Source organism: Miscanthus floridulus, unplaced genomic scaffold (assembly GCF_019320115.1).
Source record: "Miscanthus floridulus cultivar M001 unplaced genomic scaffold, ASM1932011v1 os_2158_1_2, whole genome shotgun sequence".
Lineage (NCBI taxonomy): Eukaryota > Viridiplantae > Streptophyta > Magnoliopsida > Poales > Poaceae > Miscanthus > Miscanthus floridulus.
In genome coordinates, this window is record NW_027098130.1 from 20,164 (window position 1) to 37,394 (window position 17,231).

A 17,231-nucleotide genomic window follows, 5' to 3' on the forward strand; every position below is an offset into this window, starting at 1 on the left:
CTCACAACTTCACTGTAACTTAGTTACCGTTGGCGCAGTATGAGTCATACCGGACGTGTCCGGTATTGCAACGGCTATAAAATGGCTAGTTTTTCAAGGGGGCTATAAATACCCCCAAGCCTCTACCTTTGGAGGCTGTTGATTCTGCTGAGATAGACACACGTTTTTGATCCTTGCCAACTCTCCTAAACCCTCTCTTAGTGAGTGTGTGATCCAAATTGCAAAATCAATTTGTGGGTTAAGAGAGAATTTGAAAAAGAGAGCAAGCCACCACTTGAGCACTTGTGCATATTGTCAATCTCATGATTCGCATTTGTTACTCTTGGACTCTTTGATCCTAGACGGCTAGGCGTCGCCAGAGAGCAACCGAGAGATTGTGGTTGCTTCGGAAAGTTTGTAACGGTCGATTCCGCCGCCTTGGAATCATTTAGTGGAAGGAGGAAAAGGAGTTGGAAAAGACTCCGGCTAGAGTGACCTTCGTGGTATCCTCTAGGGCTGACCTTCGCTGGGTCGCCCGCAGCCCCCTCAACGGAGAGTAGGACTCAAACGAGTCCGAACTTCGGTAAAACAAATATCGTGTCTCAATTCGCATTTCATTTGATATTTGTGTTGCTTTAGCTATTCTGCAGATACTCTGTGTGTATTACTATCTCTAATAGTTTCCTACAGTTTGGATTGAAGATAGAAATCAAAAGGAGCAAATTCGGGGCTGTTCCACTGAAGTCGTGAATACCGGACACGTCCGGTATACCTACCGGACACGTCCGGTATTAGTCCCTGCGCCAAACTGAATTGTATTGTGTTCTAACTTTTTGGTTGCAGGTGTTTGGCTCCTAGATTCTTTTAGTATCTTTTATATACTCTGTGGCTAACTTGTGAGGGGTGGTACTACTCGTTATTTGGAGTTTCCATTTTGGAAACTCTCTTTACTTATCGTTTCCGTATTTAAAGGTGTTAATTTTCAGAAACGCCTATTCACCCCCCCTCTAGGCGGTATCCTAGGTCCTTTCATCCGTCATCAGTTAGTGGGCAGCCTTCGATCAGTGCAGCCTCCATCATCAGTTAGTGGGCAGCCTTCGATCAGAGCAGCCTCCGTCATAAGTCAGTGGACAGCCTTCGATCAGTCAGCAGCCACCGTCATCAGTCAGTGGACAGCCTTTGATCAGAGCAGCCTTCGTCATAAGTCAGTGGGCAGCCTTCAATCAGTCAGCAGCCATCGTCATCAGTCAGTGGGTAGCCTTCGATCAGTGCAGCCTCCGTCATCAGTCAGTGGGCAACCTTCGATCAGAGCAGCCTCCGTCATAAGTCAGTGGGCAGCCTTCGATCAGTCAGCAGCCTCCGTCATCAGTCAGTGATCAGCCTTCAATCAGTTAACAACCTTCGTCAGTCTTTGGCCTTCGTCAGTTTGGGCCTTCGACAGTCATGTTCTTCATGAGTTAGTGGACTTCACCTATTATTGGTTTTTAGCAACCTCCATCAGTCATAGGCCTTCGACAGTTAGCAAACTTTGTCAGTTACTGGCCTTCATCAGTCAGTTGGTTTCCATCAGCAATAGACCTTTGGCAGTGACTAAACCTTTGAGTCATCTAACGCTAACACTTTCTCTCATTTTTGCAGGTTGTGTTATTCAATCTCTTTCTCAAGTATTTATAATATGCATCAACACAATGTTATTGTGTATAACCTTCATAGGGAACTGATTACTTATACATTCAATACTAGTTACATCCATACCCGTGCAGGCCCTCAAATGGTAGCCTTCGCAAGCTATCTGAACTATAACCCTCTCATATAATGCAGAGCTTATCTTTTATACAAACTTTACCATCATTTTTGCAGGATGCATAATAACTTTACACCTTTTAAATATCTTTGTGCAAATGCTATCATTCTCATCATCGCATACATATATTGCGTAAGTACATTGCAATGCATGGCCCGAGCCACCCGGAAGAAGTCCCAAGAATACACGGGCGCCATGACTCTATGCATCAAAATCCTAGAAGAAGTCCTAAAACAACACGGGCACCAGGTCACGAAGCTAAGGCTGTCATGCTGAGACATCAAAATCCTAGAAGAAGTCCTAAAACAACACGGGCACCAGGTCACGAAGCTAAGGCTGTCGTGCTGAGACATCAAATCCTGGAAGAAGTCCTGAACCAATATGGGCACCAGGTCACAGAGCTAAGGCTCTCATGCTACCTTCATGTATCATATAAATGACTAACCATCTTTTGCAGCTAGTGGGAAAGCCAGTGCCTTTCCGGGTGTCGAAAGACTTGCAAAGCAAGTCGATATTCGACGAAGCTATAATGCCCAACCTAAGTCCCTAAAAATGCAGGAGATCAACTCAATCGCATTTTTACGACTTCCCCGGCCTTCGACACGCGGCGTCGGCGTCTATGTAGGCATCGCCTTTGCCAAGCTCTTCGGCATGAGGGGCTCCGCAACCATCTTCGGTAACTTCACCAACATCGCCTCCGCCAAAAACACCTTTTGGCCTTCGCCAAGCAACTTTGCAGGAGGACCTTCGGCAAAACCATGACAACTAGCCTCCGCCAACGCGATGGCATGAGGGGCTTCATCGACACCTTCATCGTGTACAACAACATCGCCTCTGTCAAACAACTTTTGCAATATGGCCCAAGAACCTCCATCGACACCTTCGACACCAAGTTCTACAACACCTTCGTCGACGTCTACATCGGCAAACTTGGTTCTGAACACCTACTTCCACTACTACAACTACGTCGCCTACACCAAGCGTCACTAAGGACCTAGTCATGAGCACTAGCCAAGAGGGGCTAGGGAAGCACGTGGACCAGCTTCTCCGGGGCATCAAGTCTTTTTGCCTGGTGCTCGTGAGCAACGGTCTGAAGGCCTCACAACAACCGTCTACCTCGACTACTACGAATATGTCGACTACACCAATCGCGGCTAAAAACTCGGCCACAAACGCCAGCCAAGAGGGGCTAGGGGGTGCACTAGAGGACCAACCACTCAGGAGCATGAGGCCTTTTGTCTGGCGCTCGTGAACGAAGATTTATTTGAAGGCCTCCACCCAAAGAAGGATCGGAGACGAAGACCTCCGCCTAAAGAAAAGATGAAGGCCTCCACCCAAAGAAGGATCGGAGATGAAGACCTCCGCCCGAAGAAAAGTCGAAGACCTCTACCCAAAGAAGGATCAGAGATGAAGACCTCCGCCCGAAGAAAAGTCGAAGGCCTACGAAGGCCAGCACGCCAAGACGATACCAGACTCGGAGGTAAAGACCTCCGAGATGAACACCTGCGAAGGCTTTGGAAGCAAAGGCCTGCGCATCATGAAGGCACTAGAGGCAAAGACCCTAGAGATGAAGACCTAGGGAGGCCTCGGAGGCGGAGACCCGCACGCCGAGATGACACCAATGGCGGAAGACCCAAAGGTGAAGACCTCTGCACTGAGAAGAGACACAGATGAAGGCTCATACAATCTGGCCTTGGAGACACACCTGCGCGCCAAAAAGACATCAGAAGCAAAGGCCTCAAGGATACAGACCTACGCATCATGAAGGTCCCAGAAATGAAGACCAAAGCACTAAGCGAAGCCGATGAACCATGCCATAGAAGCAGCAGAAGGAGCCGAAGGCCATAGATGAAGAAATTTGGAAGATAAAGGCACCCAGAGCTGAAAGCCTAAGGAATTAGTGCATGTATAGGTTAGAGTCATGCGTGTGCTCTTTTCTCCATGCTCTTTTTTCCCATAGGGTTTTTGGGATGGAGTTTTTAGCGAGGCGTGCATGAACGGGTTGCGGAGGGCAATCCTCGCTACCAAGATCTGGGTTGTATAGTGCCTCTTCTTGTATGAACATCTACCAGGTCATGTAGTACCGTCCATAACCTAGTAGCTGAGGGGCTACTGTTGGTGGAGCCCATACGGAGTATGGGTCAACTCCCCCTCGAAGAGGCCTGATGAAGGAATAATGGCGGAGGCCTAGCCGGTGGAGGCTCTCCCTAGGTCGGCGGAGGCCTAGCAGGCGGAGGCTCTCCCCAAGACGGCGGAGGCCTAGCCGGTGGAGGCTCTCCCTAGGTCAGCGGAGGCCTAGCAGGTGGAGGCTCTCCCCAAGCCGGCGGAGGCTCTCCCCAAGACGGCGGAGGCCTAGCCGGCGAAGGCTCTCCCTAAGATGACGGAGGCCCGGCTGGCGGAGGCTCTCCCCAAGACGGCGGAGGCCCGACCGGCGGAGGCTCTCCCCAAGACGGCGGAGGCCCAGCCAGCGGAGGCTCTCCCCAAGACGGCGGAAGCTTAGTCGGCGGAGGCTTCCCCCCAAGACGGCGGAGGTCTAGCCGGCGGAGGCTCTCCCCAAGACGGCGGAGGCCTAGTACAAGAATGACGGTGGAGTTTCTCCCCGGGACGGTGGAGGCTCTCCCCGGGACAGCGAAGGCCAAGCGCAGTAATCATGGCGAAGGTGTTCCCCAGGGCGGCGGAGGCCCATCAAGGAACGATCAGGTCAGCAAGGCATACGTGGGGACAGTTGATGGGCCTCTGGTGGACGTCGGCTTAGGCCCAAGATGAAGACATCGCGAGATGGTGTGATGAGAACACCCCTGAGGTTAGACACTAGGGCTGGAATATTCTTAGAATGTACCGTAGCAGTTGAGGGGCACTGTTGTAAACTCTGTAAAGTGGTAGTTGAGCTCTATAAATAGGGAACACTTGTAACTGTGAGGGAGAGATTGGTGAAGCAATTATGAAACCCTAGTTCTTGTGAGTCGGTACTTGATCCTCACTCTCTCCTTCAGGCAGAGCCTGAGCAAAAGCCCGAGTCTGGAGCATCGGCCAAAGCCGAGGGCCTCCGCCCCTTTCTCTTACTCCTACTTGGCCAAAGCCTATTGAATCCCTCGTTTAGCGACCTTCTGTCTGGAGCCTCCGACAGAGGATTTTGTCCGACAGGAGTGCGCTGCGTTTAGGGACCTCCGCCCGTCTTAGGCGGAAGCCGGCCTCCGCCCATCTCGGGCGGAGACCCCGACCTAAGACGAAGGCCTCCGCCCACTTCTCACTCTTGTTAGAAACCGATGTTTCAACAATCTTTATGTGAAGAAAAGAAGGAAAGGACAAAATGGTATGGATGGAATAATAGAAATAGACGACGGGTTACAAAAGATGTCTGCATGCTGTCATAGGATGCATTCGATATCACCTGGCTGGATACATTAGATATTACCGGAGTACAATTACTTTTTCTAATAGTTCTTTTCTGAAATTGTTCATGTGTTTTTTAAGGTTGTTCATGTGTTTATTATGTCTTCAGCGAGTTCGTATAGTTCCGTTCAGTTCATTTTCTTTGGCACGCTGTCAGCCTTCCCTTTTCGACCATATTTGCACCCTGTATGGCATTACTCACCAGAATCTTTAATGCAATGCACACTGAGGGTTGATTTCCGTGGTGGTTACATAAGTATGCAAAAACATTGAGCATCATTTGACAGTGTTCTGCTGGTAACCTTCCAAATTCAGAAGCACCCAAAATTAGGTGGCCTTAGGCCCTGTTTGTTTTTTATAAGTCAGGTGACTTATTAAGTCAGGTGACTGAAAACCAGTGACTTATAAGTCATGCCTGTTTGGTTGTAGATGACTTATAAGCTCACTAAAGGTGTGGGCCCCACGCGAAAAATGGTGACTTATAAGTTTTAAGCGGGGGTGAACCAACTTAAAACTTATAAGCAGGGGTGACTTATAAGTTGGTGGTGTTTGACAAAATAAGTCACTTTTTCACTTTTTAACTTATAAGTAGGTGACTTATTTGAAACCAAACATGACCTTAATCTTTCAAATGAATGGAACTGCATATCTCCCTTGGTCCGCATGTCCCCAGTGTTTTCTGTCATCATCTTCACTTCATGTTGCTGTCGCACTGCTGACCCCACTGAATGACAATGATTTCTTCGTGCCATCCAAAAGAAAATAAATACACTGCCTATTAAATCAGTTGGGCCTTGACGATCTGGTCATCTGGTCCATTACATTAAATTAACTTGTGGCCTAGTTGCTTAGTTCTATATATTCATCAGTGTTTCTGTACTGCCTGCCGAAGATAATTTGGCTCCTACCATGAGTTGCTTCATCCAGGACGAGGAGTGACCTATTTGTAGATAATCGAGGTAATCACTGACCTCTGTGCCAACTTAGAATGCGCAGAGTCATCGGGCGTGACTTTGTACATGCAGTCAGAGAATGTACATGCAATCTAGTGTATATACTTGCGTCCAGATCTGTGTTACTGTGTTAGACATGGTTAACTTGATTCTCAAATGAAGTTGAGTTAGGTGAGCAAGGCTCTCTCATGTGGTTGCACCAATACAAGAGCGATTAGTGATTCGTCTTGTCAGGCCTCAGGAGTATGGAAAGGTGTTGGAGAAGTAAATATAAAGAAAGCAGCCGGTTTGGCGGACTGGCTGCTATTGTCCAAGTTTACTTGAAGCGAGAAGAAAACTACTCCTAGATTAATATGAGAGCGATTTCAAGATCCTCAGTCGCTATATCTGTGTAGCCACTGATGATTGATAGAAATGGACATCGTATGATATTTTGCATCTTTGGCTTTCATGAAAGTTAGTCCTGTGATAGACACTAATTTTTTAATGTGAACAGTGTTCTCGTGAATGCTGTATGACTGAATATGTCATGATAAAACTCTTCCTTTTCCCATTGATTTTGACCGACTAAAGTGCAGTCTCAAAACAAAGAACGAAAGTACCTTGTACACTTGATCAAGATATTTGGTCTGGTATAGTCTTATTCACTGGGCACCACATTATTCAAACCATTTTTGACTGCCTGCCAACTTGAAACAAAGGTGCCATGGTTGGAGGATGGTTTCAGTCACCCCTGTCAAGTGACAAAATTTGAATGACTTTGTTTGCTCCATACCTCCATGTAAGTTAGGATGAGGAATGAGGAATAAATTGCATTGTTACTGACACAGCTGTTTTATTTCATTTTAGGGAGGTATAAGCATATGAGTTCACTCACTTCTACTTCTGTCATCCTTTCATCCAAGCACTCCCTTTCTCCTGTCTGCCGAAGGAGACAAACTAGGTAAAGGGAAGGCCATGAACGGCAGCTGCACAGAGAGCAAAAGAAAATGAAAGCAGAGCGGCAGCGTCGGGCCCAGCCCCCAACCACTACCATCTTCTCCTTCCCCCTCCCTGTCAGCTTCTAACGCAAGAACATTCTGGTTTGGTCTGGCTCTCACTCCTCTCACTGCTCTGTACTCCGTAGCACCAATTCCTCGGAGGCTCATGCCTCACACTGGCAGCATCTCGTGATCTGTCTTCCCCTCCTCCGCTCAACATTTCCCAGCTCCTGGAAAGCTCAGCTGCATAGTGCATAGATACGAGCACAGGCACCTACCTCTCTTGCTTCCATCATATGGCTACAATTATTTGGATTTTGGAGCGGAAACTCATGAAGATGCCGTGCTCCAGTGCGCTGCTAGAACTTGGCAGTCTCAGGAGGATTGTCTGAGATAGAGGTAGCTGAGATTTACCCAACGTTGGGGCTCAGTTTCTCTATCCTTTCCTCCCCTTTCAGCCCACCGGGGTTGGTTGTTGTCACTGTGCTTCCGTCTTCCATGGCGGCAGTGGCGTCGTCTTCTCCTCCTGCAACAATTGCTGGGCCGCAGCCGACGTGGGTGCCCTATGAGCCAACCAGGGACTGCTCCCAGGGCCTCTGCAGTATGTACTGCCGGCAGTGGTGCTACTTCATCTTCCCGCCCCCGCCGCCGGCCTTCGACATCGCCGGCCCCGGCGGCGGCGACGACTCCTCCGGCCCCACCTTCTCGCCCCTCGTCATCGCCATCATCGGCGTGCTCGCCAGCGCCTTCCTCCTCGTCAGCTACTACACCATCATCTCCAAGTACTGCGGCACCTTCAGCTCCCTGCGGAACATGCTCTTCGGTCCCCGCAGGGGCCGCGGCCGTGGCGGCGACGGCGGCGGCGGCGGCGATTCGCGGAGTCAGGAGCCGTGGGGCGCCGTGCCGTCGGACGGGCTGGACGAGACCCTGATCAACAAGATCACGGTGTGCAAGTACAAGCGCGGCGACGGGTTCGTGGACAGCACCGACTGCTCCGTCTGCCTCGGCGAGTTCCGGGACGGCGAGAGCCTCCGGCTGCTGCCCAAGTGCAGCCACGCCTTCCACCTGCCGTGCATCGACACGTGGCTCAAGTCGCACTCCAACTGCCCGCTCTGCCGCTGTAACATCGCCTTCGTCACCGTCGGGGTGGTGTCACCGGAGCCGGACCGCCGTGGCGCCCCGCGGGAGGACCGCGACCGGAGAGACAGCAACCCCGAGCTGATCCTAACGGTCGACGACTCCTCGGAGCCCGTGCGTGGCGTACCGCAGAGTCAGAATCAGAATGTGGTCAGCGGCAACGGCGGTGACGGCCAGGAGCGACCGGCGCCGAAGGATTGTCCGGGGAGATCAGAGGAGGCCAGCGGCATTGCCGAGATAAAGGAGGACTGCGCGCTGCCGGTGAGGGCGTGGTCGTCGCTGTCCGACACGCACCGCGAGGGCCGCATGTCCATCGCCGACGTGCTGCAGGCCAGCATGGAGGACGAGCTGATGATGGCCCGGGAGAGCGGCCTCCTGTCAGGCTCGTCGGGACGGTGCCACGGGGAGCACAGCAAGGACTGCGGCGGCCGCAGCGGCCGCGCAATACCGGATGCAGCGAAGCGATTGCCGTCTGTTGGAAGGTCGTGCTTCAGCAGCAGGAGTGGCAGGGGAAAGGATTCGATTCTTCCTATGTGAGGCAATTGAGCCTCGGTGATGGTTCTTCGTCTGACTAGGGATACATGACATCCATACTTTGTTTTTTGTGCGCGTGTGTGCTTCCGGTGAAGATCAAGGTGCCAGTACCAAAGTCTGCAGATTCCTGTTTCCTTCAGTTCCTGACTTCCTGTGAATTGTGGTAGCACAGGCTGCAGACAGAAACCCATCGTCTGCAACAGCATAGGGCTTGGAACACTTCTTTTCACCTTTCTTCCATCTCGCCACTCATTTCTCTACACGATTGGATTCCACTTCACAGAATTCTCCCTGCATTAGTGAGTTAAGTGTTACACCATAGGTTTTTCTCCGGGTGAGAAGTCAGTCAGTCTCAGCACTGGCTTCTACTAGTAGTTGTCAACTTAGAACAATCATTTGCTGATGTGTGTATTGAACTTAAAAAGGGAAGCGTGACCAATTCAGCACGATTATGTCTTCGTGTCTGTCTGAATTATAGTATGATCTCATTTAGATCTGCAGGTATTTGGTCTCGTTAGGTGACCAGTGCCTTGCTGCTCAATAATGCTGCCAGCTGACACTGGGCAACACACCATTTCATTCAAGCTTCTGTTATACGTAGCACAACAATTTGGGTGGCCATATAAACTTGCATTTTTCCGTACGCCAATTTGTGGTTGGGGTTTGGTTGGTGTCGAGGCTGGATCCACAACTGCTGATGTCATCTACTAGCATTTTGTTAAGCTTACTGTCGTAAACTTGCACTCGACCCAGTAAGCCTGATATCACAAAAAAGGGCTTTTTTTAGGCCTCTTCAGGTCGTAAATTGGCTTGCAGATGTTGCTGGAAAGAAACATATTATTGTCTTTGTCCTTGTGCTGTTGTCATCTACTAGCATTTTGTTAAGCTTACTGTCAGTACTGATGCTTGCCAAGTTGGGTGGCCTTCCCCAACGCGCCCCAAGAGCCACGTATCATCAGATAAAAAAAAAAAGTAGGTGCTCTACATCTGTCTATATGCTCGAGAGAAGGTGTACCATGCTAAAAAAGAAGAGGGAGATAATAAAGGTGAGGCATAATGAAAAGAAAAAGGTTCTTTACAAACTACAAGTAGTGATAGTTTGTATTATGTGAATAGTAGTCTCAATATTTTTTAGTCTATGTGGATCACTTTATTTGTACTGGAACTGCTAAAAGCGTTAGCCTCTGTTAGAGCTGGACGTCAAGCCCCCCTGCCTGGGGAGCAGTGATGTGCAATTCACGCAACGTTTTGGGCTTGTGGCCTCTGCTTTTCTAGGACGTCGGTGGAGGGGATCCTCGTCATTGAAAGGCGGTTGGTGCGGTGTGGTGCGAGTTTGCACAACTAATCATGGCCTGACCTGCCTGCTTAGCGCGACTTTTCCTTCCATCATGCACTTGATCTGTCCGAATATTTGCGAGTTTGGAGTTTTGCAGAATGACAAAAAGAAGGCCATTCTGCATTGTCCCGCGATGGGTGAGTACTCTACATGAATGCTGAATCTGCATAGGGAGGTGATTACTGATTAGTACATTGCAGAAGAATTCAGAGCCCTGCGTTGTGGCTGCACGGTGTCAGGGGATTAGAACACGCGCGACATGAGTGACTCCGAAGCATAGAGGTGATTGGCCGGGCGGCCAGGAAAGTTGGACCTGGACATGGCATCTGGCCATCTGGGCAAGCAGACAGAAAAGAGGTCGTGTGTGTGTTCCTGCTCGATCTCGCCAGAGATGTCCATAGGCGTGATTGAATTATATATTTCTACTTTCTGTGGGAATTAAACTGAGCGAAAGTTTGGGACGGTTAACGGCTGGACCTGGACGAGCTTGCGTAGGCGTAAATGCCTGATAGGGGAGAAAAAGTTTTCTTTCTTTCTTGGTTACAAATGGCCTTCTTCAAGAATCCTGGGCCCGTTATCCCGACAGCTAATTTTTAGCAGCTACCTTCAACAACCTTATTAGATCTTCAAATATTGATATTCTCTATTTCGAATTTCTCATTAGCCAAAAAAAAGAGTGGAATTGGCTTCTTAGAGTGCTTACAAGACATAGAAAAGTTGTCGAGGACGGAAAGATATAGAATGATTTTTATTTAAATGGTCTCCAAATGATGATTTAGGGAACGAGCTTAAAAAGACTCTTGAAGATACTCTAATAGCATTTTAATCTATTAGCTGACCTATTAGTTGAATCTTGTGTGGATCCTCTAGCTAATAGTTAGTAGTAATACTTTGCCATTAGGAGCCAGATAATAATTCTTTATTGTCTAAATGCACCGTTTTAAGTTATTAGTTGGGTTATTAGTTGTGGATGTTTGGATTACTTAGAGCTAATTGTAGTAGCTAACTATTAACTCATACTAGGATCTAAACGGGTCCTAGTCAGGGATGTAAACAGATCGGATACGAACGGATATTACTGGTATTACATTTGTTTTCATATTTCTGTTCGAATTCGGATTCGAATATGGATAGTGTCAGCTACGTCGGATAGGATATGATTGGATATCGACATCATAAATATGCAATTTTAGTATTCGAATACGGATACGGTATCGGATATTGAATATCCGGACTCGGATACGGACAGATCTGAACTACTCTAAACGGATTTGATCTCGAATACGGTCGGAAAATATCCGTACCATTTTCACCTCTAGTCCTAGTCCTGATAGTAAAGTTCTCCTACCTCGTATTTTTCTAATAATTCATACGGACGCTAAAAGTGGCAATTCCATCCTAGCAGTACTTGCATAACAAATTATAGAACCTGCTGTCGGTTCTGTGCCGTGGATTTTTTTTTTTTTTTTTTTTTTTTTTTTTTTTTGAGGAAATGCCGTGGATTCTTACTGGTCGCCGGTCGTCTTAGGCTGAGATAGGGATAGGTCCAGCAGCAGCTTTGGCCCAATGCCTGGTTTGAGATTGTTCACGGGTCAGTGTTCGACTTAGCAGACCTCAGAGGGGAGAGAAAATGAGCCCACGTTAGCATTTGAGCCCGTTAACATATGTCTTACTGGCTGGCCTGTTTAATAAACCAGAAATTCGTCGCAATGCGAAGACATGAGCAGGGGGCGACAACCGACAAGCTGGGGCGCTTATACTCTCTTAGGGAGGCGCTAGACAGCCGTTCTAGATTTTTTTGCCACCCTGTACGTCTCGGCAGGTGCTTGTGCCAAGCGTCGCTTAAGCCTAGGCGTTCGGGTTACCCGATTTTTTCGGTTCGGGTAATTCGGGTAATTCAAAATTCGGATAATAAAAATTGCTACCCGATATTACCCCTGAAAAAACACTACCCGGAAATTCGGGTACCCAATAATTCGGGTTCGGATTCGGGTATTACCCGATATACCCAAATTTACAGAAAACAACAAACTACACTAAATTTCAGTAGCGATCTATACATAATTTCAGCAGCAATTTGTATAGAATTTCAATAGCAATTTGTAGAGAATAATATATTACAGTCACTCATTCAAATAGAGAGAATTATATTCTAATAAAATGATAAGTTAAATGGTTCAGCTAACAACACATGATGAATACAAAGACAAAACAAATCTTTGGGTAGTTCGGGTAGTTTGGGTACCGGGGGATATTACCCGAATTACCCAAACTAATTTCGGGTAATCAAAATCGCTATCCGAATTTGGGATCGGGTACCTCGGGTTCGGGTAATTCGGGTCCGGGTTTAGGTAATTCGGGTACGGGTAATGGGTATCGGGTATTTTACCCAGGCTTATACTACTAGAGAACAGACTTTAGAACGATGTCCCAAATTAGCATTAGCCTCGGCATTTTTTGCCCTCAGGACTAAAGGACCCTTTAGTCCCGGTTGGTATTACCAACCGGGACTAAAGGTTTGCCTTTAGTCCCGGTTCGTAATACCAACTGGGACTAAAGCTTTTAGTCCCGGTTTGGGTAATTTTCCGGGAATAAAGATTAATCTTTAGTCCCGGTTTGGACCCCTAACCGAGACTAATTATCCCGGCCTATAATCCAGCTCATTTCTTTCTCCCCGAGCCCGAGCCATTCCATTCAAACTCACTGCCTCTGTTCTTCAGCTTGCTGTTGTTCTTGCTCTCTCCCCCTCCATTGGTGTTGCTCTTCAATTTTGGAGGTAACAAACTTAATCATCTTATGTTTTATCAGTAGCTTATCTCATTTTGCGATGTAGATGCATGTGTAACTTTATATGTTGGACTTTATTATGATTTTATATGTCATTTTTAGCTCAAAATCACATAATGATTTGCATATATGTTTGGATAAACAAAAGTTAAATTAGTTCATCAAAATCACGCCTCGCTCGTCCTCGCTGAGAAATGCTGGCCGAGATGATCACGTAAGCAAGGTCAACTAGTACGGATGGTTATTTATTTAAACATGTGAAATCCGTACTAGTTTTGTTTAAATATATCATTTTAGAAAATATAAAATTTACACTAGTTTGTAAAAATAAGTATAGAAAGTAGATGACAACTGGTACCGGATCATCGGCCTCTCGTTCGGTTGCGAAACGACTGAGGCCAGAACTCCCTCTCATTATCTGCGGCAAGTGTAAGCAGAAGATTGTGATGAAGTACTGAGTCAAGAGACAGGGACCCAACAAGGGTCATGTTTTCTACAAGTGCCTGGATCGCGATATGAGTTTCTTACGCATTTTATCTGTATGGCTAATTGACCTGCTTTTCTTGAATATTTTTGACTAAATAATTTTTGGCTTTAATTACAGTGGGAGAGCAATGGATGCGATGGTTGGTACTGGGAGGAAGATTATGCTACATACGTGCAGAATTTGGGTGCGCTTGAGGTAGCGGCTGCTGCTGATGAGGCAGTGAGCCAGCAGGAGAAGCTTATTGATATTCAACAGAAGAATAATTTGTCTGTTTTAGTTGCGTACGATCACGAAATAATTATGTTACTGAAGTGCATTGTAGTTTTAGTTTGTTTAGTGATAGTTGGGATTGCTTACGTTGTAGCCAGACTTAGTTAATTAATCAACCGTGTGTGTGTCATTTATGTTGTGTAATAAAATACTAAATTATGTTCAAGGTTTTCATAATTTGTCGTGTAATACAGATTATGTCACGCCATTGGATGTATAATGCCGATCGCTGCTCCCAAGACTTTATTGAGGGCTTGCACTATTTCTTAGGTGTGGCCGAGGCAAATAAGCGGGATGGTTTCATGTGCTGTTCATGTGCCCTATGTAAGAATTTAAAGGAATATTCAAGCTCAATGAGTCTTCATTCACATTTGCTTAAGTCAGGTTTCATGTCAAACTATATATGTTGGACTAAGCATGGAGAAAGCGGGATCATGATGGAAGAAGGTGAAGGGGAAGATTTAGACATTGATGACATTATTGCTTAGTATGGTGCCTTTGATGATACTACAATGGGGGAGATAAAGAAGAGGTAGCGGTAGAAGATGATCTCGGTGATGCTCTTGGCGATGCCATTCGTGATGCACAACAAGAATGGGAAAGTGAAAAAGAGAAAGTTAAGTTCGAGCGCATGCTTGAGGATCATAGGAAGTTGCTATACCCGACGGTCGAAGAGGGGCAAAAAAAGCTGGGTACAACACTGGAATTGCTACAGTGGAAGGCAAAGAATGGTATATCCGACAAGGCATTTGGGAATTTATTGAACCTTATAAAGAAGATGCTTCCGAAGCCAAATGAATTGCACACCACTACGTACGAAGCAAAAAAGGTTGTCTGCCCATTGGGATTAAAAATCCAGAAGATACATGCATGTCCTAATGACTGCATCCTCTACCATGGCAATGAATACGAGAATTTGGATGAATGCCCGGTATGTAAAGCATCGCGGTATAAGATCAGGCGCGATGATCCTGGTAATGTCGAGGGTGAACAACGTCCTAGAAAGAAAATCCCTGCCAAGGTTATGTGGTATGCTCCTATAATACCACGCTTAAAACGTTTGTTCAGAAATAAAGACCATGCAAAGTTGTTGCGGTGGTATAAAGAAGACCGTAAGGTAGACAATATGCTAAGACACCTAGCTGATGGGTTGAAGGGTCGAGATGACAACTAGAGGAGGGGTGAATAGTCTTTTCTAAAACTTAATTGCGTCGGCTAACCGATACAAATTCGGAATTAAAACTATCGGTCTAGCCAAGACTATACCCCACTATATATGTTCACTAGCACCTTGCAAAGATAACAATTATGCAACAAAGGTGCCGGGCTAGCTAGAGCTCTCCTAAACAATTCTAGGAGCAAGGTTACACAAACCTAGGCCACTAGTACTTTAAGCGATAAGGGAGCTCCTACACATGCTAGTAAGCAAAAGCATAAAGCTAACGATGCTCACTAGCAATGCTCAATAACAAGGCAACCAATGCCTAATTAGAGAGCGCAAATACTTAGCTACACAAACTAAGCAATGTGACTAACAAGGTTACTAAAACCAAATTAGCCACGCAAGGGAGCTATTTCTATGCTACACAAGCAAGAAGGTAATTAGCAAGCTAAACAAGCTATCTAATCACAAGAGCAACTACACAAGCTTAATATGTATAAAAGTAATTGCAAGCTTGTGTAATGGGGATGCAAACCAACGGAAAGAATAAGGTTGACACGATGATTTTTCTCCCGAGGTTCACGTGTTTGCCAACACGCTAGTCCCCGTTGTGTCGACCGCTCACTTGGTGGTTCGGCGGCTAATTAGCATCACCCGCTAAGCCCGCACGTCGGGCGCCGCAAGAACCTACCCCTTGAGTGAGGGTAGCTCAATGACACGCTTTACTAGAGTTGCTCTTCGCGGCTCCCGCGGGGCGAGCACAATGCCCCTCACAAGCACTTCTCCGGAGCGCCGCACAAGCTTCTTGCGGGCTTCGACGGAGACCACCACCAAGCCATCTAGGAGGTGGCAACCTCCAAGAGTAACAAGCACCATCGGCTTGCAACTCGATCACCTAGTGCCACTCGATGCAACCTCACAATGCAATCGCACTAGAATCGCTCACTCACACAATCGAATGATCACTATCAAGTATATGTGTGATGGAGGGCTCCCAAGCACTCACAAGCATGGACACTAAGTCCCTTGAGGTGCTCAGCACCAGCCATGGCTGAAGGCCACTTCTATTTATAGCCCCAAGGGCTAAACTAGCCGTTACCCCTTCACTGGGCAATGGTCGGGCCGACCGGACGCTCCGGTCGTGTTGACCGAACGCTGGACCTCAGCGTCCGGTCGCTCGCAGACGACCACGTGTCCCGATTCCAACGGTCACTAGACCTGACCGGACGCAGCAGCTTCAACTGACCGGACGCTGAACCCCCAGCGTCCGGTCGTTTCCAGTAAGCTCCTGAGCATGACCGGACGTGTCCGGTCGAACGTGATCGAACGCAGCCAGCGTCCAGTCACTCTCCAGTTACTGCGTCACCGTACGTCAGCCTGACCGGACGTAGCCTTCCAGCGTCCGGTGCATTCAGATCCAGCGTCCGGTCAGTTGACCGACGCCGGCATCTTTGCGACCAACTCGTTTTCACTTCTAACTTCTTCACCCTTGCACCAATGTGCTATCCACCAGAATTTGCATCCGGCGCAATAGAAAATAGGCATTCCATTTTCCCGAAAGCGCCGAATCCCGCCTCGCAAGCTCGGCAGGAGGAAGAGAGGGACCCAAACCCATCTCACCCCTACAAACACCACCTCCTTTGTAAATGTGCCAACATCACCAAGTGTACACCACCATGTGTATGTGTGTTAGCATTTTCACAATCATTTCCCAAAGGATGTTAGCCACTCAACTTGCCACGCCACTCGATCCTAGCGACAATGCAAAGTTAGATCACTCGAATGGCACTAGATGACCGATATGCAAACAAGTTTGCCCCTCTTGATAGTACGGCCATCTATCCTAAACCCGGTCATAAACTTCTCTACACACCTATGACCGGTGAAATGAAATGCCCTAGGTTATACCTTTGCCTTGCGCATTCCATTCCATCTCCTTCAACGTCGATGCAACACATGCACCAACACGATCAATAATGATATGATCCACTTCATATCATCACATGATCATATTGGTTCATCGATCTTGACTCTACTTGCTCTTCACCGTTGCCATCGTCCATCGGCGCAAAGTCTTGCTCAAGCTTCACCGCCACGCGGTCCATCACTCCAAAGCCTTCGACTTGCCCTTCACGCTTGCAACCGGTCCATCAAGCCAAGTCTTGTCTTGATCTTCTCCACCTTGATCACATGACTCAATGTCATGTCTCATGTGCATTTAAGCTCCTTCATCATCACATGTGTGAGCTTTGCAACATCTCCAAGCCATTTTCACCTTCATGGCATATGTTGCTTACACACATGTACCTGTGGACTAATCACCTGTGTATCTCACATAAATACAATTAGTCCACCTAAGTTGTCACTCAATTACTAAAACCAAACAAGGACCTTTCATGGGTCCCAGTG

The 17,231-nt window shown here is 47.4% G+C and overlaps 1 protein-coding gene across 1 annotated transcript; it reads left to right on the forward strand.

The window, feature by feature from the left end:
• Positions 1-7,115: 7,115 nt before the first annotated feature.
• On the forward strand, positions 7,116-9,488 carry LOC136534669 (E3 ubiquitin-protein ligase Os04g0590900-like). The gene has a single exon (XM_066527055.1). The coding sequence runs from the start codon at positions 7,608-7,610 to the stop codon at positions 8,781-8,783; it is 1,176 nt and encodes a 391-aa protein (XP_066383152.1). The 5' UTR covers positions 7,116-7,607; the 3' UTR covers positions 8,784-9,488.
• The last annotated feature ends 7,743 nt before the right edge of the window (positions 9,489-17,231 follow it).